The 26,269-nt window shown below is 37.3% G+C and overlaps 1 protein-coding gene across 1 annotated transcript; it reads left to right on the plus strand.

Moving 5' to 3' along the window:
• Positions 1–35: 35 nt before the first annotated feature.
• LOC116490398 (serpin A3-4-like) lies at positions 36–24,382 on the plus strand (the record flags this gene model as incomplete). The annotated part of the gene is made up of 6 exons (XM_032189528.1): positions 36–86; positions 11,230–11,295; positions 13,249–13,891; positions 18,832–19,102; positions 22,747–22,894; positions 24,034–24,382. Coding segments are annotated over 6 exons (1,368 nt in total), but the record flags the coding sequence as incomplete, so codon positions are not given.
• Between the last annotated feature and the right edge of the window lie 1,887 nt (positions 24,383–26,269).

Genomic DNA, 26,269 nt, shown 5'->3' on the forward strand with positions numbered 1-26,269 from the left:
TACCTGCATGGATAAATTACCATGAGGCAAGTTGGGGTGTGGATTTACAGCATGTTACGTACTCCACCCAATGGCTTCTCTTTAAGGTACATGTAAGGTCTTTGCCACCCATCCATTGAGGTGCAAACTACATTTCACTCAATGGGGGTAAGATTACATGGGCATTCAAGCAGCTGATGTTAATGTACCATAATTTCACAATCCATGTTATCTCTTAGCAACTTGTTTGTGTAGTATACATTTACCATAGCAAAAGGTTGTATAAACAGAAAGGGAACTTAGAAGGGTATTACTTACAACCCAGTACTCAGTATCATCTTAATAAAAGGCAAAGTGTTAGTGTATTCTTTACTGTGAAACTCCTTTGTGTCATGAAATATCCACCAGGAGTATTTGGAGATGAATGTTTTAGACAAATATTATTTTGTGTTGAATTTTTACGGAAATGTTTTTCTGCACTTAAGTTGGAGGCATCACTGATTTATTCAGGAAGACAAAGGAAGTAGTTAATATTATACTTCATGAATTATTGAAAGAATCAGAGGGAATTCTGCCTCTAAAAAACAAAGTGACCTTTAATTTTATTTTTATCCTCTTTTAGAGAATTCAGCACTGGATTTTTTTTTTTTTTTTTTTTTAAGAAAGTAACGTAACTATGAATAGTTTGATGTTATTGTGTATAGACAGAAAGTTGACTGTGTGTACTAGGTTAACATATTTAACTTCTTTTTGCAAAGCTCATTGTCTCCTCTGCCTTCGAACTTTTCCCTTATTTTTCTGTTATTCACTCTGATTTGCTATTGCTCACTTTTTCTGGTAGTTTCACTTTGTTTTCATCTGAATTGTTTGTATACCACTTGCCTAATGTTGTTTGATTCATCAAGCAAGAAAACTGAGATTTTTGTTGTTAGTGCTGATATATCTGTATCTGTATCTTTTGATTATTAAACCCTTCATACTGCAGGTATCTAATTGCTAGAACAGTATTTATAATTTCAATTTTCCTTTCTTTATTACATTTTTGTTCTCCTTTACTTTTGATAGGCCGTAATGTGCCAATAAAATATTTTAATATTTCAATATTCAATTCTTTAAAAATTGGAACTACAGTTTTTAAAAAAAAAGATTTTTGAAGACTTTAATGGATGTAAAAATAATTGTTATCTTTTTCTAAAGTACTCAAATTGTCTACTAGCCTGCATATACACTGCTGAAACTCAAATATTTTTGTTTTATTTGCTGCCTAAATACCTTTGAAAGTGAGTATCCTTAGAACTTCATTCACCTTTAAATATGGACATTGATTCTGAAAACATTTTGGCTTTTCTGAAAATATTGTCTTACGCCTTCCAATCAAATTTTATCAAGTTGAACCAAACTGCAGAAAATCACATTGAAGGGACTGCTGACAATGGTTGCTCTATCTGGAGAGTGTGTACCTTGGCAAGCACAGGTCTTTCAGCAAAGTACAAAAATTTGAAAGGTATTTTTAGAAGAGTTATGAAGGGAATCCCATCAAACTTCCAAAGCCATCGGGTACGTACTTTAAAACTGGCTGGAGTAAAGAACAAAATGCATCTTTTAGAGCTCATAGCTAGTTGAAATTTAAATTAATTATGACTTGATGTAAAAATAAATAAATAAATAAATAGTGTTACCATAGCTTTTTATGTGTGAATGTACAACTCATTTTCTTCAGGAGTCAGTAAAAACAAAACCAGTAACTCCAGAACTGATCTCACCACAAAAGCAGGAGCTGGTGCCTGCTTTTTCTCTGTGTTGTATTGTTTGCCTTGCAATTTGAGAGCCACCTTATTGGACACTATCCAACATATATTCACTTGAGTGCCCACTGTTACCCTGCAATAATTGAAAGGTAACCTGCTCCTACATGAAAGAGAAGTAAATTAGTGCATTTTTACTGGAGGATTTGAGCATACATGTAGGGAATTACAGGAGAGTATCCAGCACATACAAACCTGCATCCTTGCTTATCTTGCAGTAACCTGTTCTAATTCCTGTAAGTTCAGAAAACCATTGCAAAAGGTAAAATTATAAAGAAAGATTATGAAATATGAAGGAAACTCCAAGCGGTTGGAGCTTGATTCCCTTTATGAGCTTGAAAAAGCAACAACTGGAGTTTTCTTTGCTGACTTCATTTGTGTTTAGATTAGGCCCTTTCTTTTGTCCTTCAGTAACAAAAGTAGGCTATGGCAATCTTGCAGGAATTTAGAGATAATGTCATGATATTGCATCAGGTGATGCAAACTGAGGCAAACATAAAGTTTTGGCATCATTTTGTCATTGCATGAACAGTTTTGTGAACCTGTAGTTTGCCCTGAAGATGGTGAGAAAGCGTGGTGGGGTGCAGTGGGCACTGCAGCAGGGACCTGATCTAGATCCCACTGAAACTGGGAAGGAAGGCTCCTGTTGTCGTTAGCTTGCTTGGATGAGGCTCTTTCCAGGAAGCAGCAGCTGGTATGGGACCAATCCAGAATGAGAGTTCCTTTATATTTTTTGTGTTCCATGGTTGCCAAAGCTCTTCCTGTTTTAGTAGCTATTACAAAGTGTCTCCTCATTTAAGAGCTCTTGAGCAACTGTTGATTTTTTTTCTTTCCTTTCATGCCACAGCCCATTATTAAGCAACTTTAAAAATGCATACATATATATATTTAATATATACATGTCTTCAATGACTGGCTTGTACATTGATTGAAGAGGCAGAAGTGACACGTGTCTGTGGGAGGTTTCAGTCTGGTTATGACCCGAGGAAAACAAAGTTACTTGCTGTTTTCTGTTTTCTTTCTCTAGAAAGTATGTCTTTTCCCCTTATGGTGCTGTTTCATTTTGTGTTGTTTTGTTTTCCTAGCGAATCAATATTTCTGGTATCCACGTGTGTTAGTCTTCTACAGAGGGATAAGATTCATCCTGAATCCATCAAAGATGTGCCACACAGTGGGCTGTTCTGTATCATGCTTGTCAGATAGAGGAGCTGAATGCTAAAGGTGCCATATGCCCAGCTCAGTGAGGCAGTACATATGCGTGCAGGATCTGACAAAGGGCATGCTGTTTGTGGAGCATCATGTCTCCACAGAACATCTTCAGCCAACTTATATTCTCATGTCCAGTGTTGATACACTTACAATCTCTCTGCTTTCCAATAGGTTTGAAGGAATATTTAGCTTTTGAAGGTTTTCATAGATTGCTGTCAAAAAATAAAATAAATGTATAACAATTGAGCTGTATCATTTGGAGTATATACCATCTAATGTGTGTTATGTGGCCGTTAAGGTGAAGGCAATTCCCTTTTATTGCCACAAGTGGTAGCTCACACCGATTCTCCAGTGATACACCCCACACTATTTGTGTCTACAGAGCTGAACCCATATGGGTACAATTTTCAGCAGCTTTTATCCCCACCTCAAATACATTAGCCATGCAGTGATGTTGCAGATAGTTCCAGTTACCCAGAAGCAGTTTAAATGGACTGACCAAGTTCAGTAAATCTCTGTTGTGCTTTGCCTTCTGGACCTATAGCTCCCTCTTCCAGTACCAGGACTATTGATTCTTGTTGTTTATTGTCTTAGAGCTCATTTTTTTTGCACTGTGGTCAACATTGCCTAACAGAAGCCTTTTCGGGAAAAGCTTTTTTTTTTTTTTTTTTTTTTTTTTTTGCTAAACAGTGCAAGGTCAGAATTCAGCTTTTCAGTCTGTCAGAATGGAGGTAATGGAGTTTAGCCTTCTGAATACAACTGCAAATATTTGCAATAGCGTAGCTGGAAATTGTGTGTTTGCTGAACAATGGGCCCAGTGCAATGCACCAATAGAACAACTACCTGTGCAGCTGCAGTATTTCACCCAAAGACTATTTTGCAGAAGTGAAAAATAATCATTTGAAACAAACAAACAAACAAACAAAAAACAATCTTCACCTGCATCTTCCCAAAAGGGAAGAAAGTGCTTGCTGAAGTATGAAGTGTGTCCTGTTAAGAAGTATGTTTATTTAAGTCTGAAGTATGTCTGGTTGAGAGGTCGCTTCTCAGATCTAATCTGTATTCCAGTGAGAGCTCTGTTCTAGGAGACACAATGAAATTTTTTTCTCAGTTGTTCTGTCCTATTTCCCTTTCCAGTTCACTTAATTTATGAGACCAAGGATATGATATGTTTTTAAAGATTCTACTTTCAGGAAAGAATACATTATTTTTCCTCCATTTATTTATCCATACCTCTACCTCTAATTCACACAATTTCTATTTACACCAGCTTCTTGGTGTAAAGTTTGAATTTTACCTCTTCAATTTTCACTATCCATAGTTTTTTCTTTAGTTGTAATTTCAATCTCCATGTGTGTCTGTGCACCAGGATCCAATTTACAGTGAGCGACAACCTGTCTTCTAATTATCAGTAATTCATCTTATGGTGCAAAGTTGTCTAGTGAAAAGATATTTCTGAATTACTCTTAAAGAATGAGGATCTTACTGTACTATACAGCTGCTGTGGCTTGTAAATTCTTCCAAAGCAGTTTATTGGTTAAAATTTTGTTTCTTTTTTATTTATTTATCTATTTATTGTATAATAACATCTGTATTGCTTTGGGCTCATGGTCACAAGATGCATCATGAGTTACTCTTATCAGAGTTGCTTACTTCCCAGAACTTGCCTACACTGTGCAAAGCAGATGTTCACAGATGTGTCTAAGGCAATCCTGGATGAGCTAGGTCAGATATCAGAAACAGTGGAATCATGTTGCTTGGAACTCTGTTGCATGCTTCTTCCCAGGATGTGTCTTTCTAGTTGGACCTCATTTTTTTGTTAGTACTCTGGATTCTCAGGCATGTCAGAAACAGAGTATGCAAAGTACTGTTTGTGTTTTCCAGCTTAATTCTGGACCGTGCAACTTCCTTTAATGCAATGCTGGAACTGCTGCCTATGGCTAAGTCTCAGCTCTCTGAGCTTTTTGTGCATATTGAACTCCACTCAGAGTTGTGGGTGTTTTGTGCTGCTTTTGATGAGAGAGTTGGTGTTTGTGATCAGTTTGTGCAATGTTAAGTCATGCTAGACACCTAAACTTGTTCTGAATAAACTGGCATGAGTCTATGGCATACCAATATGCTGTGCAGAGCTGAGTTGTCATGTCTGAACAGTAGCACAACAGCAGCACAATTAGCTTGACTTCTAGAAGTCTGCACCACTTCAGCGTTGTGTTGTCTGCCTCACTTATCTTGCTCTCGGTTCTGGTGCCATCAGGTAATCTGTTGCACAACATAGCAATCTCTAGGACTAGCTCCCAAAATGGAAAAGTTTGCTTTCCAATCCTATTTTCTCACAGCTCTATTTTCTTTTTTAGTTTTATCTTCCCTTTGATCCCAGAATGAAAATTCTCCTTTCCATGATTAAGTTATACATGAAGGATGGTGGCACTTACTTTCTGAGACTGCTTAGTTGCCCTCTTCAGTCTACAACCTCTGATGTCTTACTGCCTGTCTAGCTGGAGAACCTTGAGAATGCATGCTGCACTTTATGAACTCTTAGGTTCTCCTCCCTGCTCTCATAAGAATTAACTAAATTGTTACACCTGCTGTCAGAATATTTAGGTAACTGGTAGTCAGCAGTATTTAGGTAGCCCAGTATTTAACCAAATGAACCTGAACTTGATTTTGTCCAATAATAATCCATAAAACAAACAGTATTTCTTCTGACAACCGTCCTGTCATCCTCTTTCATGGTTTCTGTTGTTTGTACTGACAACATGCATGTTTCTGTTTACATGTTCTCTAAAAAACGGACGTTGATGTACCTTTGACAACACGAAGCATGTTGAGATTTATTGATGAAAAATGTGTTAGTGTCTGGTGCCAGAATAAACAATTTTTTTTCTTCATGTACATGTTTCAAGAGTTCTACAGCTTGGATTGTCATTAATGAAGTGGTGGATTCACCATCCCTGGAAGTCTTTAAAAGATGTTTAGATGTAGAGCTTAGGGATATGTTTTAGTGGGGACTGTTAACGTTAGGTCAGAGGTTGGACTCGATGATCTTGAGGTCTCTTCCAACCTAGAAATTCTGTGATTCTGTGTGATTCTGTAATCTCTATCTGTGTAGGACATGAAATTCTTTAGTTTTGTGTATTTTGAGACATAATGCCTTGCAGAAAGGAGATCAGCCCAGGGAGGAGGAAGTGAAAAACAAGACTGAAGACATTATTGGGATGGTTGCCTATGTTTATGGTTTATTAATTTAATATTGATTCTTTTTTCTTTGTGCTGAACTGTGAATCTCATTTTAATATAGAATGATTTTCTTTTCTATAGTGTTTCTACCTCTTCTTTTAATTAAAATTTTAATAGCTGGTGATAAGGACTGACCATAGAATGTCAATAACCTTGATGTCTGATGTTCAAGGTGTTAGTGTTTTGAGACAATGAGACGGCTGAAGCTAATGGAAAAACTGAATTATGCCAATTTTCTCAGCAGGCAGAAACCTAAAAGCAGTATAATTTCATAAAAGATTGATCAAGGAAAATTTGTAAGGGCAAGCCATTAAAATGGCAAAAGTTATGAAGTGTGAGACAGACTGCATAGGAGGAGAAAAAAGAAAGGAATTTTCTTTGGTAGCAGGAAACTCATAAATAGCTGAAGGACCTGCTGAGGTAGATGGGAACTAATTCAGAAGAAGAAATAATTCCCTGGCTTTGAAGAGAAGCCATGAACAGTAAATTAACACCAGAGTTCTTCAGAGTGATGGTTCTTCAGTTTTCTTGAGATAAACTGCTATTTACTTCTTGTCCTCACCTCTTTGTCTCCTCTTTTCCTCTCCTGTAGCCTCTTTGATTCTAAAAGACATGCTGGAGGTGAGGGCAAGAGGTGTTAGTGGAGTGGAGTTACTGGAGTGGAAGGGGACTTGGAAGGAAGGGACTTGGAATGAAGTCATTTGAGAAGGTGGTGATTGTAAAGGTGTTGTGCGGAGGACTTGTGGTATGGGGTGATGGGTTTGAAGGGGCACAAGAAAAGAGGGCTAACAGGACACTGAATTTCAGGGTAAGGTTGAGTGTGAGAGACTGCCCTCTAACTCAGGAGGAGAGGTGTTGCACTGAGGAGGTCTGTCCTATCTAACATTTTTGCCTTACTCTTCCTGCTAGCTTTTCTGGAGCCCTTACTTCAGGCTAGGAAAGCAAGAATACTTAAAAGAGTAGAGGAGGCTCAGGAATATGATATGGCTCTGTTGAGTCAGAATGTTTGAACCCTCAACAGAAGGGATGTCAGGAGAAGCTGGGTGGGATCTTTCCCTCCTTTCCAGCGAAAGAGAGAGGTGGGGAGCGAGGCAGGAGGGAGAAGAGCTACGAAACCACAGCCACTTCTATCCTTTTCCTGAAAGGTGTTCCCATGTCTGAAGAAACACTGTTAGGTTTGAGGATAGCAACCTCAAGAAAAGCTATTATTGAAAGACTTACATACATCCATGCATTCCCAGTTATAGGTTAGGTAATAGTAAGTATTTTTAAGGAATGCTGAAGAATAAAGTGGGTCTACTTATTTGTGATTACCATCGGCCCTTGGAGAGTGAATTAGGACAGCATGTGACTTTGAATCTGGGGCTCTGGAGAAGAGGTGCTCTAGAGGGGAAGGAGATTGAAAGCTGAGATATTGACCAGGATCTTGAGGACATAAGATATGTGGGTTGCTGTCTGTTCCATTGGCAGATGAGAGAGAGAGAAAGACTGAGCAAGATATTTGGAAATATAATTAAGATGTTGAAAGAAGAGAACAATTTAGCCTTTATTTATTTATTTATTTATTTATTTATTGCTTTTTTTTTTTTTTTTTTTTCTTTCATTTTTTAAAGGCAGCTTAGTGTATGCAAATCCATTCTACTGTACTCAAACACTGAATGCTGGTGACACTACCCCAAATTATGCTGTCCAGCCTGTGATAGAGATCTGCCCCATAGCTTTCTGACATTTTAAGATATTTATGGTTAAATGTTTTCTTCCAGGTGGACAAACACTTCAGATGATTTTGGGACTAGCTGTATGCTTTCTGGAATTGCCAGCCCACTCCAAGTTATTTCAGTCTTGGTGAATTCCTCATCCTGTTTGTTGTGTAGTGCAATGGTAGGAACTAAAAGGATTATTGAAAATCCCAAAACTAAACAGAGATGCCTTGGAATGATTTCTATCTATGTAGGTCATCACTAACAGTGCTCTACCTCCTGAGCAATCATTTTTGAGAAATCCTACAAGCTCTGAACCACTTTTAAAAGCCAGTATTTTTGCTGTTGCAGGGAACTAGGTGTCCTAAATTAGGTGTAACCGTACAGATTATGCAGTCTATATACTCTAAATCTGTTAAATTTTCTGGAGAAAGTACTGACAGTTCCAGAAAAGTACAACTTAATATGAATCTGTTTTCCAGTCCCCGTTGCCTCCCTTTTTAATTATGGTGCTTCAGTTTCAATGGGACAACAAATTAAGAGATTCCTCTGTCCCTTTGAAAGTATATACGCACCTGGTATCTGTGGTTTAATACAGGCTAAAGAGAGGCTTTCGGGCCTTGTTTATGAAGTAGAATTCCCTACTCATGCTACCAGTGGTTGCTGGGTAGCAGAGAGGACCATAAATAAACCTCTTGATTTCAATATCTTTGTTTCAAATAGATGTATTTACACTAAATTTTGCCAGCAGGTGCTTAATAACATATAAACAATTAAGTGCTAGCTCTGTTAGGAAACGTGGGGACTTTTGAAAAAGCTCCAAGTATAGATGAAACAATTTCCTCTTTCACTATCAATATCACATCTTCAACACATTCATTATTACTCTGGAATATCCCAGTCTTTGAAATTGAACTAAATGGTTGAATTCTTTTTAAACCAGTGTTCTGTTTATTATAAAGATATAAATAATTGTTTGTGGTTCCATTTTTTTCATCAAATACAGAAATTATACAGTTGGGTTAGAAACTGTTCCTTTATATGAAGTTCTTTGATAGCTTGACACTAGAAAGATATGATAAACAGGTTTGGACATTCTTTAGTACTAGTGTCAAGAGATTTATGTTCTTCATATATATATATAGTGTCAATCCTGTATCAGTTTTCTTTGCTTTCTTTCCAATTGTAGGGCAGGATTTTCCATGTCCACTAGTAGGCTTTCTCCTACAAGTGTCCTGAGGTGTGGTCTAGGTGTGTTCAAATCTAGCTTAGTCATTCATCTGTCACCTTGTCATTAGCATGGCGTCTGTATTTAATTGGGCTTCCTTCCTTCCTTTCTTCATCAGAAATCAGTTTTCAAACACTTCAGCCCATTATTAAAAGGTAGTTCTAGGTGAGATTCTTGACTCTACTAGAAACATTGAAAATAATATATTAAGTACTCTTTCACATGAGTATTATGCCTAAAGAATAAAAAGAATAAATTATCTTTTCGGTCCAGTATATAACCGCAGAGCCTTCTATTTCTCAGACTTTACTTTATACACCACCTGTTTAAGAAGTTTTTTTTGTTTGTTTTTTTTTTTTGTTTTTGTTTTTATTTTCTTCTTCCCCAATCTACGAGTTGCTTGATAAGTGGTAATCATCAATGACTTTCACTGGTTGCATCTTTCCTCCCAGAAAATGTTACTGAGTTATTGTTGTGGTTAGTATTTTAAAGGTGTTTAGAAACACCATTGAGATCAGCACTCAATCTATTTTGTGCGTAGTAAAGGTTAATCCCTGCCCTAAAATGCTTGCTTCATTATGAAGATCATCACCAACAGGTCGTGATTTGGCAATGCTTCCCCTCTGCTTGTGCACACATTTGAAATGCTGTGACCAGTGCTGGGCTCCCTAGTACTAGAAGGACATGGGCATACTGGAGTGATTCCAGTAATGGTCAAGAAAGGTGATCTGACATATGAGGAGAGTCTGAGAGTTCTGGAACTGTTTAGCTCAGAGAAGAAAAGGCCTGGGGGGATCCCACATAATAAATACCTGGTTGGTGATGGGAGGAGTATAGAAAGAGCCAGCCTCTTCTCCGTGGCATCCAGTGACAGGACAAGCTTCAATGAGCATAAATTAAGATAGAAAAAATTCTATTTAAATATGTGAGAAAACCTGTCTTATTGTCAGTGTACTTAAACACCGAAACATTATGCCCAGAGAGATTGTGGAGTCTCTGTCACTGGAAACAATCAAAACACTACTGGACACAATCCTGAGCAAACTGCTGTACCTCCCTACAAGCATCAACCCCCCTGCCTTGAGCAATGGGTTGTACTACGTGATCTCCAGAGGTTTCTCCTTCAACACTGCTGTCACTGTGCTCCCACTGGCTTGCCACAGCAGTCACAGATTACTGTAGTGAGTAGGGATGAGCTCAGGATACCAGGCTGTCTGATCTGACCCAGCTGAACTTGGCACATGATCAGAGGGGCCTGCTCCCCACATGCCAGATCACAAGATATTAAGCTGGTCTAAAGGCTTGTGCTATTCAACACCCACGTTCCCAGGCTTCCACCCCCTGTCCCTAGGCCATACTTGTAACTGGGATCACCTGCATACAATGGCATCCTGGCTGCATTCCTTTTCACTTGGGCACACGGCTGTGCAAGTGGCCCCAGAGTTGCTATAGCAGCTCACACTGCTAGCAGTTCCTCCATGTGGGAGTGTATAGTGAGGTACATTTATGGCTGCATTTGTTAATGTAGCAAAACAGTGTTTTAAACCCTGCAACTATTAGAATCATCACTGAGATCATCCAGAGACAATCATGCCCAGGCATGGATATGCAGGAGACAAACAGGCTAGTTCACACACACACACAAAAATAAAATAAAATAATAAATAAAAAAATTGTCCCAGTGCATCAAGCCTAGTTCTCTTACCTTAATGGCACAAATGTTATAGTGATTGGAAGTTGTACTCACGATCTATCACTGATTACTATTTCTGGTGACTCTCTTGTTCATAGAAAAAAAATAAATTTTGGCAATTGAGCTGTGTATCAGTGTTTGATATTAACAAGCAGCAGGTTCAGTTTGAAGAAAAGTGGTTTGAATCTAACCAGGGTGATCAGATATTCATGAATAATAAAATGTCACATGAGACATATATTCAGCAAAGTTAGGTGTCCAGTAAAACTAGTTTCAACGTTGTTTGCTCTGCCTAATCTCTAAAATTATAATGTGTGAGTCACAGCCCTTAGATGATCTTAACCTTTACTAGAGGATACCCTGCTTTGTGTTCAGCAGCATAAACAACTGAGCAAGGACCTGTGCAGACCTGGTGAACACAACAGGAGACCCTTTGACTGTACCGTAAGTCATGCATATTTTTTGCTGTGGAATTACTGTCAACTGTTACAACTGTTTCTAAATAATCAATTGATAAATTGTATTTTCTTATTCAAAATACATTTTAAAGCTTTTTGCATTTTTTTATTAGTTTATTTTTTAAATATTAAAGATATACCCTCTGTGAGGGCACATTCATATAGCATAAGCCTCTTTTGGAAAACATGTTGAAATGTTTGAGAGAGTTAAATGAAGTAAAGGTGTGATAAATAGCAAATATGGTGCATGAAATGAAGCAGAAGTGGGGATTTAAGTATTACTTTCTAAAGCTTCTAGAGATCTCAGGAAAAAAAATGGATAAAGTGAAAGGTTAAAAGAATTAGAATAAGGGTAACAGTGGAGCAGGTCACAAACAAATCAGTGTACAGTTTTAACTATGTAGATATAAAAACAAACTTTCTGAAAGTGGTTTGGCAAGGGGTTCAGGTTGGAACAGATGCTCTTCCTTGCAATAGTAGTATTGTTATAACCATAATATTCAAAGAGTGTCGATATATAAACGTAGAGATCCGTATTCTGAATTCACTGAATATTGGAGAACCAAGACATAGGAAAGTGGAGAATGCAAATGCAGAGTCATGTGGGAGCTGGTAAAGATTCAACAAATCAACATGATTTTACAAGGCATGAGAGTCTAAATATAATTTCACTTAGGTTTTCCATTTCAAAATCCTTTTATTTTATTCTAGGGAGTATTTTATTTTATTAAAGATTCTGTAGGTAAAGCAACATACTACAGGAGGATGTTCTAGATTTCTAAATATGTTCCACCTCTTTACTTTCTTCTGTCTGTTGACAAAAGTTGTTGAACTAATTAGGGAACCATTAATACTAATTTCTAGAGTTAAAGGTATTGCTACAGATGTGAATGGATTATTTTCTTGTTAGTTTGGAAAAGGCTTTCCTGTTCTGTGGGTATCTTTTAGTTTTGTTCCTCTAGATTTCACTCATTCATCTTAACATTTTGCCATTGCAGCCTTTTATCCTAAAATCACCTCTTACTGGATTTGTGATGATAAAAGCATGATTGGTCTCGTGTTTCCTCTATCTTTTTGTTTGTTTGTTTGTTTTGTTGATAATTTTCAGTCACAAATCTGAAACTTTGCATGCAGCAGGCACACTTGATTCCATTTGCTTTTCTGCATAGTTAACTCAATTTCCCTTTTTTAATAAACAATATTGTCTTTCAATGGTCTTGATGATTTTCTAATTGCTCAAAGCAGATTTCTCTCTTTCATTAGTTATATGGAAGTTTATTTGGTTGCTTGCTTTTAAATAGTGTTTATTTGTTCAAGCTTTATGGAATTACTGTGAATTTTCATCTCTTCCTCATTAAGAAGTGCATTTACTTTCTCTCTGGTGCCTCTATGTTTACCCATAGCCCATTTGAAAATGTGTGTAATATTTTGATTGTCACAATGGAGGAATACTGTGTGTTTCTTTCACTTTGGTTATTTATTTATTTATTTGTTTATTTTCATCTTGATAAATTTAACTGACTAGTCTTGACTGGCCCCCTTGCCTGTGTATAGACCTGTACTTTTGACTTACATTTTTTTTTTTTTTTTTTTTTTTTTTTTTTTTAATCACTTGAAACCACATTAAAAACAGAACTCTGGGGAGACAAAAAAAAAAAAATGTTTCAGAGAAAATGTAGCCTAACCTTAATGAGGGTGCTTTTCATATTACTTCTCTTTGCTTTGATTTAAATTTTTATTCTTTCATAATTTGTTCAGTAAATTGAGTAATATTCAAAAGCCTACTTCCTTGAAATGGAAAGCTGGTATCTCTGAATTCAAATGGCCTGGAATCACTGGTACTGAGCTAGTTCTGTACAGTGAAGGGGCTGACTTATTGCAAATTATGAGGTAAAAAGATCTGTAAGCCAAGTGTTATTTTTATTTTCTTCTTTTACAGATTTATACAAACATGAAGCTGTTTTTCCTGTGCCTTTTAATTGTTGGGATTCATTCCAACAGTTATCTCTATGAGCCTAATCGCCAAGGTGTAAGAAACCAAAATCAAAGAGGCCAAGAAAATCGATATATGCTGCAGCAGACTGTAGGGAACAGCGTTTGTCAGTTTGCATGCTGTTTCTACAAGGAGATTTCTTCTCGTGAAAACAGTGGGAATATTTTCTTTTCTCCCTTGAGCATCTCTACTGCCTTTGCAATGCTGACTCTCGGTGCCAGATCTGACACTCTGACACAGATTCTTAGGGTCCTTAGTTTTAACCCACGTGAAATTTCTGAAAACCAAATACATGAAGGTTATCGTCAACTCATGCAAATGGTAAACAGAAAGAATGAGGCATTACAACTGAATATGGGAAATGTCCTGTTTGTGCTTGACCAGTTGAAACCACAAGATAAATTTTTAAATAATCTCAGAAACTTCTATGAAGGAGAAGCTTATCCTATGAACTTCAAGAGGGCTAATCAAGCCCAGATGAAGATCAATGAATATGTAGCAGGAAGAACCAATGGGAAAATCAGGGACCTCATAAATAACCTTGATCCACTTACTGAAATTCTCCTCATTAGTTATATTTATTTTAATGGTAAGATATACATATCTTATTCTCTTACTTCATGTACTATTTCCTCAGGTCAGTCTTCGACTTCATCACCTTTTTTTGCAATATGTTTATCATAGGGAATCATATCTTGTTTTACTTTTGGTCCTCATTCATGTTTAATTATAAACAAAGCTATTAGAAATTATTGTCTGCTTAATGCTGATGATAATTTTAGCAAAATTTAAGGCAAATTTTCCACATATATTTTAATGTATACATTTCTTTCTCAATAAAAAGTGAAATATACTTTCAGGAAGGCATTTCTATGCAGTAAGGTATGTAGTCCTTTACAATCTAGTAAGATTTATTTTTATACTAAGACTTTTTCCTTCTCCACTTAGGATTTTTGGTTTAACACCTTTGGAGATAAATTTAAAGAACACTGTTAAAGTAAAACAAGATGTTACGTAAAAGCAAAGCCATGCACTTACTCAATATTTCTGCAGTTACGGACTATAATTATGTATCCAAAGCTAAATGTGTAAAAATAGTTTTAGTTTCACACTGATGTTCTGTTTTCAGTATGCCTTCAATAATAGTGTCGATTTTTTTTTTTTTTTGATTTGCAGATCCTAATATTTTCCAGTGAAGAAATGGACTCCCCTTCCCCCCTCCCCCCCTCCCCCCCTTCCAGAGTATCAAATACAAGCCTTCTGATAATAAGCTTGTTTTTCTTAAGTAACTTACGGAGTTTGCTTAGATACAGTCTACAGATCTTTCCAGAGCTTTTCAGACTGCTATAATGAGAAGAAGAGAAGCAAGGTTGTAAGGCTTAAAGAGTTATCTAATAATAGATACTGTATCTTCTTTTTAGGAGCACATCTGAAATGCTTGTATCTCAACGCATGCAGTATGAGGAACAAAGGAAATGAACTGGAAGCTTTGGTCCTCTCCTAGAGCTGTGATATCATTGGTATTAGTGAGACTTGCTGGTATGAGTCCTACAGTTGGAGTGCTGTGATGGAGGGCTGTTCAGGAGGGATAGGCAGGGTAGGCGAAACAAGGCATTGCACAGTACGCAAGAAGGAGATCAGAGTGGATAGCCCTTGTACTTAGAGATAATCATAGAATCATTAAGTTTGGAAAAAACCTTCAAGATCAACTACTCCTTCTGAGAATAAATTTTTCCTAATTTCCGACCTGAAATTAGGTTGGAATAATGTGGTAGAGAGCCTCTGGATGAGGTTTTATAGGGATGGATAGCAAAGCAGATGTCTTTTTGGGTGTCTACTATCAACCACCCACCCAGGATGATAGCACTAATATCATATTCGCTGATTCTGTAGGTCTTGGGGGAGATGTGATGGTATGTGGCTGTCTTGACCATGGTGGTTATGAAATAGTTGAGTTCAAAATTTTTGGTGGCATGAGAAAAAAAGGTCAGCAGATTTGCCATCCTGGACTTGAAGAGAGTAGACTTTAAGCTTCATAACTGGTGGCCTTTCCATTTGTGGTCACCAAAATTGCAAGGGACTTGTTCTATCAGCTGAATGTTCATAAGTTTGTGGGGCCTAATGTTCACCCCAGTGTACTGAAAGAGCACTGAAGAAGTTAGTGGATGTTATAGCTGGACCCCTCTCAACAATTTACCAAAGGTCATGGGAGTTTGGGGAGGTCTCTGATGTCTAGCCATTACACCATTCTACAAGATGGGCATGAGAGAAGCCCCAGGAAATGATAGACATCAGCTCCTGGAAACGTCATGGAGAACATTGTCCTGAGTGTTATTGAAAGTCATTTAAAGAATGTCAGGCATAGTCACCATGGATCATGAAGGGAAAGTCCTGCCTTAGTAGTTTGATAAGATCACCCACTTAGCAGATGAAGGGAAGGCAGTGGATGTAATCTTTCTGTATTTCATTAGGGTCTTTGATACTGTCCCTCACAGTATCCTTCTGAAGGTAATGTCCAACTGTGAGATAAACAGGTTCATGCTGTACTGGGTGATGAACTGGTTCAATGGTGGAGCCCAAAGTGTTGTAATGAATAGAGATAGCAGATAGTCACTATTCTGCCGTATTTATCACCAGTCTTGCCTCTCCTTGAATATTGTGTGCAGTTCTGGGCTCCACAATATAAAAAGGATGCTAAGATACTTGAATGCATCCAAAGGAAGACAAAAAAGCTGGTAGAAGAGTCGGAAGACAGGTTGTATGGGGAGAGGTTGAGGACACTTGAAATGTCTGATCTGGAGAAGAGGAGGCTCAGAGGTGATCTCATTGCTCTTTACAACTTTCTGAGAAGAGGAAGGGCTGATCTCTTTGTCTTAGTTACCAATGTCAGAATGTGAGGGAACTGCACAAAGTTGCACCTGGGTAGGTTCAGACTAAGGAAAAATTTCTGTTCTATGAGGGTTGTCAAACACTGGAACAGGCTTCCTAGAAAGAGGGTTGATGTCCCATGCCCATAAGTGTTCAGGGGCATTTGGGCGATGCACTCAATAATATGCTGGAACTTTTGGGTAGCCCTGAAGTAGTCAGGAAATTGGACTTGACAATCTTTACAGATCCTTTCCGACTGAACTATTCTAATTCTATTCTAATTCTTTCAAACCTCTCTCTTACTCATTTTATCACATTCTGAAAACTAAGCAATTGCAGAAAAATAATATTATGCAATTTATCTGCTAAAAATATTGTCAAGCTTTTAAACTGAAATGGAGAAGGCATGCATTAAAAATTATATTCTTTCAAAACTATTAACTTAGGTGTTTCCATTCCTGTCCTCAGTATGACAATTCCCCCCAAAGTAACTCATAATCAGATTTTTATTGTTTTACTTTTCATCTGTGCCCCTGTTCCTTGTGTTAATCTCTGAAGGTTTGGCCAGAGTTAAATGAAGCTCTTTAGAATCCATATGACTAGTATTTCTTAATTCTCTTGAGTACATACTCTTTTGTCTGAAATAACGTTTTCAAGAGAGGTTTTTAAGTACCATATGTCATGTTTTTAAAAACTAGCAAAAAAACAACAAAACAAACAAACAAACAAACAAAAAAACCCCACATTTTTTTCCCCTGAAAGGTGTTTGCAAACAGAGCAATAGATTCAGTAAAACCTCAAATGTTCTAAGAGGGAAAACTTGATACACAATGGGGAAAAAAGCCAGAGAAATTTCGTATTATCAAGACTCTTCTGGAGTCTTGTTCTCTCTATATACATTACAGCTTTCCTTGCACAGTACTGGTGACTGTCCTTTCTGTTTTTTTTTTTTGTGGTATAACTTAGTTTAGAAGTCCTTCCCTAAGGACAAAAGTCTGGAAATGTTTTCCTGTTTCTCAGCCAGTGGACATGCTATTCTACCACAGTACATGGGTCCCTTATCATTCCCTAGTTGAGCAGATCACCACAAAGTATCATACGGTGAGATTAATTTTTCCACTTGAACTCTGTAAAGCATTTGAGAAAGGTGCCATCCTAGAAGGTAACCTCATAAGAAAGAGGAGAGTGTAAGGAATGAGAGTTCCTATGAAAGAGGAGGAGAGGATTACTGAATATCATCTCTGTCAAACCTGTGTGTTAAATTCTAACATTCTACTCAGTTTTTAATCAAGTAAAGCTCATTTTGAAATCAGTGGGTGTTTTCCCTAAGTTGAGCATTGCGTAAAGGTTGTTGGAGTGTTTCAGGAATTGTGTCATTCACATTTTTGTGATTCTTTTTTTTCCTTTTTTTTTTTTTTCTTTTTTCTTTTTTTTTTCCTTAAACCTTATCAAGACAAAAATCCTGCCTGTTACATGTTTGATGAAAGAAGTCAGCCAATAACATCAGAATTGTGTTATTGTGGTCAGTACTAATGAAGAAGCATGAAATCAGTAAATTTTCTTGTCTTAAGAGTAATGATGGTTGTCAGTTTATATTTTTGTAGCCCAAGACATGCAGTAACTAAATCTCATTTCACTTTTTCAAAGTAGGATGTAAGTGCTGTTCATGGCTATTCTGCAGATGGTAGAGACAGCAGGTAATAAGTTCATTTATACTAAGCTGCCTAGTAATCATTGTTCAAGCACAAATCAAAAATAATACCATCTTGTTTCATGATTTTCTTGGTGGCACTTCATTTAATATTGTGATTCTGCTTTTGCCTGCTAAACTTGATCAAAAGTGACCTTTGTTATTCAAAGCAAAATTTACTACAGAGAAATGCCTTTCTTTAAAAACAAAACAAAAAGCAAGCAAACAAACAAACCAAACAAGCACCATGAAAACCAAAAACCTTCTTCCTCCTTTTTTATATCTAGCTCGGCCTCTGAAATGGATGAGGTGAGTATCTAGAATTCAGTTTAGAAATTTCTTCCCAGTAATAATCCTTCAAAATTTCAATTTAGACAGTTTGTTTCACTATGACTAAGTGAAAAGCATTTGGAAATTTAATGTTTTGAGTTTATTTATTTATTTTATTTTTTACCCCAGCAGTTTCGTATGATTAGGTTCTTTGTGTTTTTAAATACAATCAGGTAAAGTGTCATATGAAACCCTTCATTCTGGAAGTAACCTGAATCTCATTATTTCTCTAGAGAATTTAACCCTCATTTCTCCCTCTACAAGTCCCTTTGGTGGGAACAAGCAAAAGGGACAATCTTTCTTCTTAGCTCCTGTTTAAAGGCTGCATCATATGAGGGCTTTATAGGCACCTTGAAATGGTTGTTTTGAAGGAAAAATGCACACGTCCCTTTACAGATTAGAATATTTGGTGAGAAATTTAAATTAAGTACAATCAGTCCTGCTGAAAGAAATGAGGGGGTTTTGTACATCACAGTCTTCTTCCTATTGAACTATTATGAGTATTCAGTAAGACCAAGTGCTTGTTGCAAACTGGTTTATCTTTGAAGCTGATCCAGGTGTAACAGTTTCTACTTCTATGAATGTGTCCTATGGTTTCATGTGCTCAAAATATCCTATAACTCTGTGTCTTGTATTTCAAGCTGAATGGGAAAAACCCTTTGACCCAAAGTACACTAAAAAGGAAAAATTTTTTGTGGATGGGAACAAGGCTGTTGAAGTCCCAATGATGTTTGGAATGGGCCTGTTCAAGCATGGCTATGATGAACAGCTGTCTTCCACAGTCGTGCAAATGGATTATAAAGGAGGTGCTTCAGCATTTTTTGTTCTGCCTGATCAAGGAAAAATGAGGAAGCTGGAGAAAAAATTGTCTTGTGAACGTATGGCAAGATGGAGGACATTAGTCTCAAAAAGGTAAAATTCTGAAGTTCTTGGGTCAGAGAGTAGGCAAGGAAGCCCATCAGTTTTAATCTGCTGGGCTACGATACAGATCAGGATGTTAATTTTAATTCTATTTTAATCTGTGGAAGAATTCCCACAGAAGGCTGAAATTTGTCTCTCTGGTGCTCCTGTGGTTTTACATTTAGTACTGCATGAATTGGAAACTTTCACTGCTATGGGACTTTTTTGATCCTGCATTTTATTTCGTGTTTTCCACTATAGCTGCCAATTCTCTGTCTTAATACCTCTTCCATCTTTTTTTCTTTTTTTCTTTTTTTTTTTTTTTTTCCCCCTCTCTTGTCATCTGCTTCTGTCATCTTCTGTTTACAACTAAACTACTACCATTTTCCTTCATTTTTTTTTTATTGGCTTTTTCTTCCTTTCTCTCTGCATGTTTTTTGGTAATCACACATTAAATGCTGAAATGGTACCTTCCATTTGGCCATTGTGCGGACAAAAGTAAGTGATAAGTGTATAGAGCATCTGACTTGGCAAAGCCAATGTATTCATGCTCTTTGAAGACAAAGAAAGGTGATATTGTATTAATACATATCTGTTTCAAGGTAACTTTGAGAGTAGAAGACAATATATATATTATTTATATATCTAATATATATATATTTATATATCTAATAAAATAGATTCCTGCTTCATTAGTTTCACATGTAGGAGTAACCTTTGATAGGACAAAATATGTGTACAAGTGTAGGCAAAACTTTTACAAAATTAAACCCTTGTGTTCCTCAGATTTATGAATACGTCATGTAAGAGACCTTCACACATTCACATTTGGAAATGGTGTTTTAAATTATCAGTTTTCAAGTTGCAAATGACATCCTAATACGTCAAATTGTGTCATTCTCTTTACTCTGATTCACAGTCAAAAATTTTCAAAGAATTCTGAACTATTTTACAGAAGGGAAAAAAAAAAAAAAGACATAAAAAGAGTGTGTGATTCTCAGTGTAGCTTCACAGTTTTTAATTTCCTTGGAATAGCTATGTGGTTGGTCACTAAAAGCACTATAGGACAAATCAGAAGCTGAATCAATTTACTTATGAATCATTTCTGCCAAAGAAACACAATTTGCTTTTAAAACCAGCAAAAAAGTGCTAAATACAAATGAGAGTTTTTGCTTCCTCTCCCAATCCTTCCCCCCCACCCTCAACTGAAATAGATGAATAGGCGTACACCTTACATTATAAAAAAGGCAACTCTACCAAAGACCTTGAACTTCTTTCACACAGGTCCCCATTTTTCATTATGCTACCTCTCTCCTGCAAACTAATGAGACAGACTTCTCCTTTTCCCTGTAGTTTTCAAAGCAACTGATGGCATTTTTTTCTATCCTTTGGAGCCTATGGGATGTCTCAATAAATGGCTTTAATGGTAGAATGTGGAATGATGTAACAATTTGGGGCAAGTTATTTTTGTCCCTGTTTCTCTACCTGCAATCTGATGTTGACACAATTTGCAGAAGTATTGTGAGGAACATTGTTCATTATTGTTGAGTTTGAAATGTGAGATAGTGCCAAGGTATTGACACAGCTGAGTACAGACAGCTTGGATCTATTTGATGGTTGAACTGTGGAGAAAATATTCCTTTCTCTTCTCAAAAGTATATCGCAGTGCTTCCTGTCCAGTCACATTGTTGCTATATGCTTACAGCTTTCCCTTTCCTGCATGTTGAAAGCAAGTGGGGGCTTGTAAATGAGTGTCTTTATGTAATAGATAGACAGATGATGCAATGATTGTTGCATCCTTACTTGAGAGAGCAATCAGTGCCATCACAAATTAAGTAGAAGAGATCAGCAAGCCATTATCAATCCACCAGCACTCTCATTTTTGGCTACCAGCCAGACTTTGAATTAGATATATGGAGATGCTGTGCTGTGAAAGTATGAGCCCTTCACTTTCCACCTGCCCACTGGATGACTTGCTCTTTGGCAAATTTAATTAAGTACTCCACATTCTCCTTTCCCTGGAATCCTGGACAGTTTTTCTGGTTTCTAACCAGAAAACAGTACCTACAATCAACATCGTCATCTCTGTCTCTAACTCAAGTGCTGCTTCTAGCTGTGAATGTTCCTTTTAACCTTAGAAAAGAAACTGTTAGATCCTTACTAAAAGATCAAGGAAGAAATTAGTCAGAAATATGGGGGTTTATTAATTTATTGAAAGCATCAAACTAGTCACTTTCCCAAATAAAATAAAATAACTTCAAGTAACTCAGACACCAGACTTGACACAGATAAATAATTATCTGTTTAGTAGCTGGACTCTGTCAAAGTGCTTTTGTTTGTTATTTTGTCATCTGTACAATCTCAGCCACATATTGTCCTTCTCTGCTATATCTTCACTGTCCTTGATTTTGTATTATAAACTTACAAGGCCAACGTTTCTTTCAAAAGTGATCAGTGAACTTGGATGTGCTGGATTTTCTGTGTCCAGCCTGGGACACCTGAAAGAATATCTTTTTCACAAGGTGAAACCTCTGCATCCTCCAGTAATGGGGCATGTTTAAGATCTTTCCAGCAGAATGCACAATGCATCACTAACTTCTGAAAATGTCAGATGAAGAACATTAAAGAGGTACATATGTGCTGTTGTGTTGGCTCACTCTGCAGACTAGAGACCTTAGCCTCTCAACTAGCCTAGCAACATCGTTATAAACCTTTTCTTCTCCCCTAATTAATGCTATATAACTCATGACCTCATGATGTTCAATATGGTCAAATGCCAGGCCCTGCACCTGGGTCAAGGCAATCCCAAACATGAGTACAGGCTAGATGATAAGTGGCTTGAGCAGCCCTGTCAAGAAGGACCTGGGAGTGTTCATTGATGAGAAGCTTGACATGAGCCAGCAATGTGTACCTGCAGCACAGAAAGCCAACTATATCCTAAGCCGCATGAAAAGTAGCATGGCCAGCATGTCGAGAGAGGTGGTTCTCCACCTCTACTCTGTGCTCATGTGCCCCACCTGGAGTGCTGCATTCAGCTCTGGAGCACCCAGCACAAGAAGGACATAGGAGTATTAGAATGAATCTAGAGGAGAGCCACAAAGATGTTCGAGGGTCTGGAGCACCTCGTCTATGAATACAAGTTGAAGGAGTTGGTGTTGTTCAGCCCTGGAGAAAAGAGAAGGCTCCAGGGAGACCTTATAGTGGCCTTCCAGTACCTAAAGGGGGCTACAGGAAAGATGGAGGGCGGGGGGAGGGGGCTGGGGAGGGAAGCTTTTGTCAAGGCATGTAGTGACAGGACAAGAGGGAATGGATTTAAACTAAAAGAGGGTAGATTTAGATTATATATTAAGAATAAATTGTTTACTATAAGGGTGAAACAGGTTGTCTAGAGAAGTTGTGGGTGCCCCATCCCTAGATGTTCAGTGTCAGGTTGGATGGGCAACTTGGTCTGGTGGGAGCTGTCCCTGACCATGGAAGGGGGGTTGGAAATAGGTAATCTTTAAGATCCCTTCCAACCCAAACCACTCTATGGTTCTGTAATCTCCCACCTAGGCTAGAGAAAGCCTGCAAGCAAAATGAGTTGTGTTTCAGGACTGTGTTAAACTGTGATATCTGACCAAAAGCTTCATCATACTCTTGTGCTTCTTTTCTGGCAGCTCAGCAAATTTTTATCTTCCGAAATTCACTCTTTATGGGAGGTATAACCTAAAAAATATGCTATATAGAATGGGTATCATGGATGTATTCACTGATAAGGCTGATCTCTCTGGGATCACTGGACAGCCCCAGCACAGAATTTCCCAGGTAAGTCATACTGCTTTTTATTTTATGGGCCCATGGTTGCTGATGCTCACATCACTTTACTTTTAAACACTCATGATGCAAAACTCACATAAGAAGGGTTCACTTCACATGAAAAGGCAGAATTTGACATGCAGAGTATTTCACCCATGTTACTTGGGCTGTCATTCACATTGCAATGGAGCAGGTAACAAGTCCATAACTTTTTAATCCGGGAGTTATTTTTGTTCTGCTGGGAACCTCCTTATAAAACAGACAAGACCAAGTTGTCATCTCCCCACACCTTGGTGCCCTCATGCACTGTGTTGTTACAGTTCTGTCTCTACTTTCTTTTGCCTGTCTGTGGGTAAAAAGGGACTGTAGGATGTATTGTTGCTTGTGTTTTATGGTAGGAAGGGGAGAGGAAAAACAATGCTTGTTTTTAAACATTTTGGGAGAAAGGAAAATGTATTTCCTGAAAACAATTGGCTTCAAGCCTGTGAGCAATGAGTTCCATTAGTGTCAGTTTCAGGCAAAAGCTATAGATAAGTTATACTTCAAGATAAAGAGAGTTTAAAGTTGACAATCAGCACTAACAGGCAGTGCCAATTTCATTGTCTAATATGAGAAAAACAACAAACTGCAGGTGGAAGTCAATGAATTAGGATTTGTGAATGCCTTGATTTTGGAAATTAAAACTTGAACTTTTCTCCATAAGTTTCAATTTGCAAAATCAAGACATTCAGAGATCCTAATTCATTGACTTCCATTTCTAGCCTCCTCCTTTATTCCCTTTTTTTTTTCAAAGACATTAAAGAACATGAAAAAAATAATTTCAGGGTGCTATTCATTGTGTTAAACTGCATGTTAATTCTTCAACTATATGAACTTGTCAAAGACAATTAAATGTGATTTTGCTCTCTTTTAAGCTTTATTCTAGCTCCAATGATCTGCATTAGAGACAACAGGAAACAGGAAAAGAAACAAAGCAAAAGTTTTTATGAGCAGAGAGATGTTCTTACCTCAGAGTTGAGCTCTCTAAGAAAACCATGCTTTCTGGTGATAATTTCTTACTAACATCTTCACAGACTTCTAGCTCAAGTTCTTGTTTAGGTAACTAGTTTTGTGCCCCATTGACTTGTAACATGTCTGCTTCTTCACAGGCTATACATCAGGCTGTGGTGAAGGTGGATGAGACTGGCACCGAAGCAGCAGCTGCCACAGGCATGGAAATAGTGCCTATGTCTGTTCCAGTTACTATTAAAATGAACAGGCCCTTCCTAATGGTCATAACTTTGGAGAACAATATACTTTTCATGGGAAAAATTGTGAACCCTCTGAAAAAAGATTAAGTTGATGTACATATTAGGTACGCAGTTATCAACACTGTTAAATCTAACGTTTCACCTGATGAGTATAGCATAGCTACAGAGAGGTCTCCACCTCTTAACTATGTTATTCACTGTTTTTTTGTAGATGAGACACTTCAACAATTTGTAATAGTTGCATGTTTGTTTGGGTCTTTTTTTTTTTTTTTTTTTTTTTTTTTTTTTTTAATAAGTTTAAATTAAGGCAAAACTGTCATTAGATCTGGAACAAAGTAGGCCTGTGTAATACCGACAGCATACATACATTTTCTAGCAGGGAAGATGAGGAGCATATGAGCATGTGGGTGGAGAGGATTGTGTAAGCCTGCTTCTTCCCTCATGGCTGCCTTCTCACTACTATTTTTTTTTTTCATTGACTAACAAATGGGTGCAAGTTATCGCACTTTATTACTTGTTCCTGTTTTCCTACCAACATGAAGTTCAAATTTAGAATAGATTTTAACATACATAGTGCTTACTACCTTGCATAATACCATTGTTCAGTGAGTCTGTTAGCTCCTTGCCTTTCAGATGTTCTGGCATCTAAGCTGCTGCAAAGGGGGGTCATAGAGAAGGTGTGTTTTTCCCTTGCAGATATATCCTTTTCTATCCACTGTTTCTGTAAGAGTTCCCAATCCAAACTCATTCCAGAGTAGATGTTTCAGAATTGGGTCTAAGAAAAGAAGACATAGATCAAATCTCTACAGCTTCCTGGATCAGACCTTTGTAAATCAGATATAAAGCTTAGAGCAGCCAGAGTATCTTCTGGCCTGTGCCTGCACCTAAACCAGCTACTAGAGGAAAAGTATGCCATCTCTTTGTGGTGCCAGTGCCTGTAGCATTACCATCTGGCTCTGGGAGATTACCCATGGTAGTAAGCACCATTGCAGTATTGTTTGTAGGACTGAGCACCCTACCAGTAGCACCTTATACCCCATTGGTGACTTTTACCATGTCTTGATATAACCCCTTCTGTTCCCGGACTGTCCAGTAACACAACATTGGTATTCTATTTATCATCCACTTCATAGTTAGTATAGCAGCAATATTATAGGATCTGTTTTCACTATTAGGATACACAATATCAAAAGCCACATTCATAATGCACATGCTTATTTATTTTTTCTTAAGTTTACTTTCCTATCTATTTTTACTTGTTTCAGAACATCTATCAGTATTTTATTTCTGTGCTCATTTTCATGATATATATCTGATTTCTGGTTGCAGGAGGGGTAAATTATTGACTAAAATGGGTTAGTCTGTTAATGGGTGTTAAGCATTAACAACAGTCTTTGTACGGTCTTGAAATACACAGACAAATGTACTATGGTAGAAGAACAACAATGAATAAATATGTCATTAAAAGTTTCTAATTTTGATATTTTATTTCTGTAATTTAGAGTTAAGAATTAAGAAGCGTGGTTCCAACATTTTTTTTACCAGTATCAAGAAACATTTATATATTGTTCATATTCCAGTATATATTGCTCAGCATGATAATGCCAGTAAAAAGCTTCAGAAAGCCCTCTCTCCTTGGCCTGAATATTAAATCTCTTTCAGCATATAGCAGGTTATTTCTGTTAGGAGGAGCAGTTACTGGGAAGGTTGGGCATTTCTTTGATACATCAGTGTTTATTTTAAAGGCTATACAAAACATATTGCTTCTACTTTATCAAATGTATAGATTCGTGTGTGTCCCTCATCGTCTCTGTTCTGAAAAGGTCTCACTTGACTCTGATTGTTATGTTGCCAGTCTTGACTTGTGTTTTGTGCTGCAGTTCTTGTTCCTTCAGCTACTTTATTCCATAAACAAAATATGTTTGCTCCTAAATTCTATACTGAGTGATGGAGAGATATTCTGTCAGCCACCTAGATCATACTTTTTTTTTTCTTCTTTAATAGATTATGACAGAAGAATGAAAGAAATACTTAGAATCTATCAGTTTTTTGTATTTCCATGTAATATCACAGGTATACAGCAGAGAAGAAAAACTCATCTGTGTGATATTTAAATTGGGCACTAAGGAAGAAT

This window comes from Aythya fuligula, chromosome 5 (assembly GCF_009819795.1).
Source record: "Aythya fuligula isolate bAytFul2 chromosome 5, bAytFul2.pri, whole genome shotgun sequence".
Taxonomy (NCBI): domain Eukaryota; kingdom Metazoa; phylum Chordata; class Aves; order Anseriformes; family Anatidae; genus Aythya; species Aythya fuligula.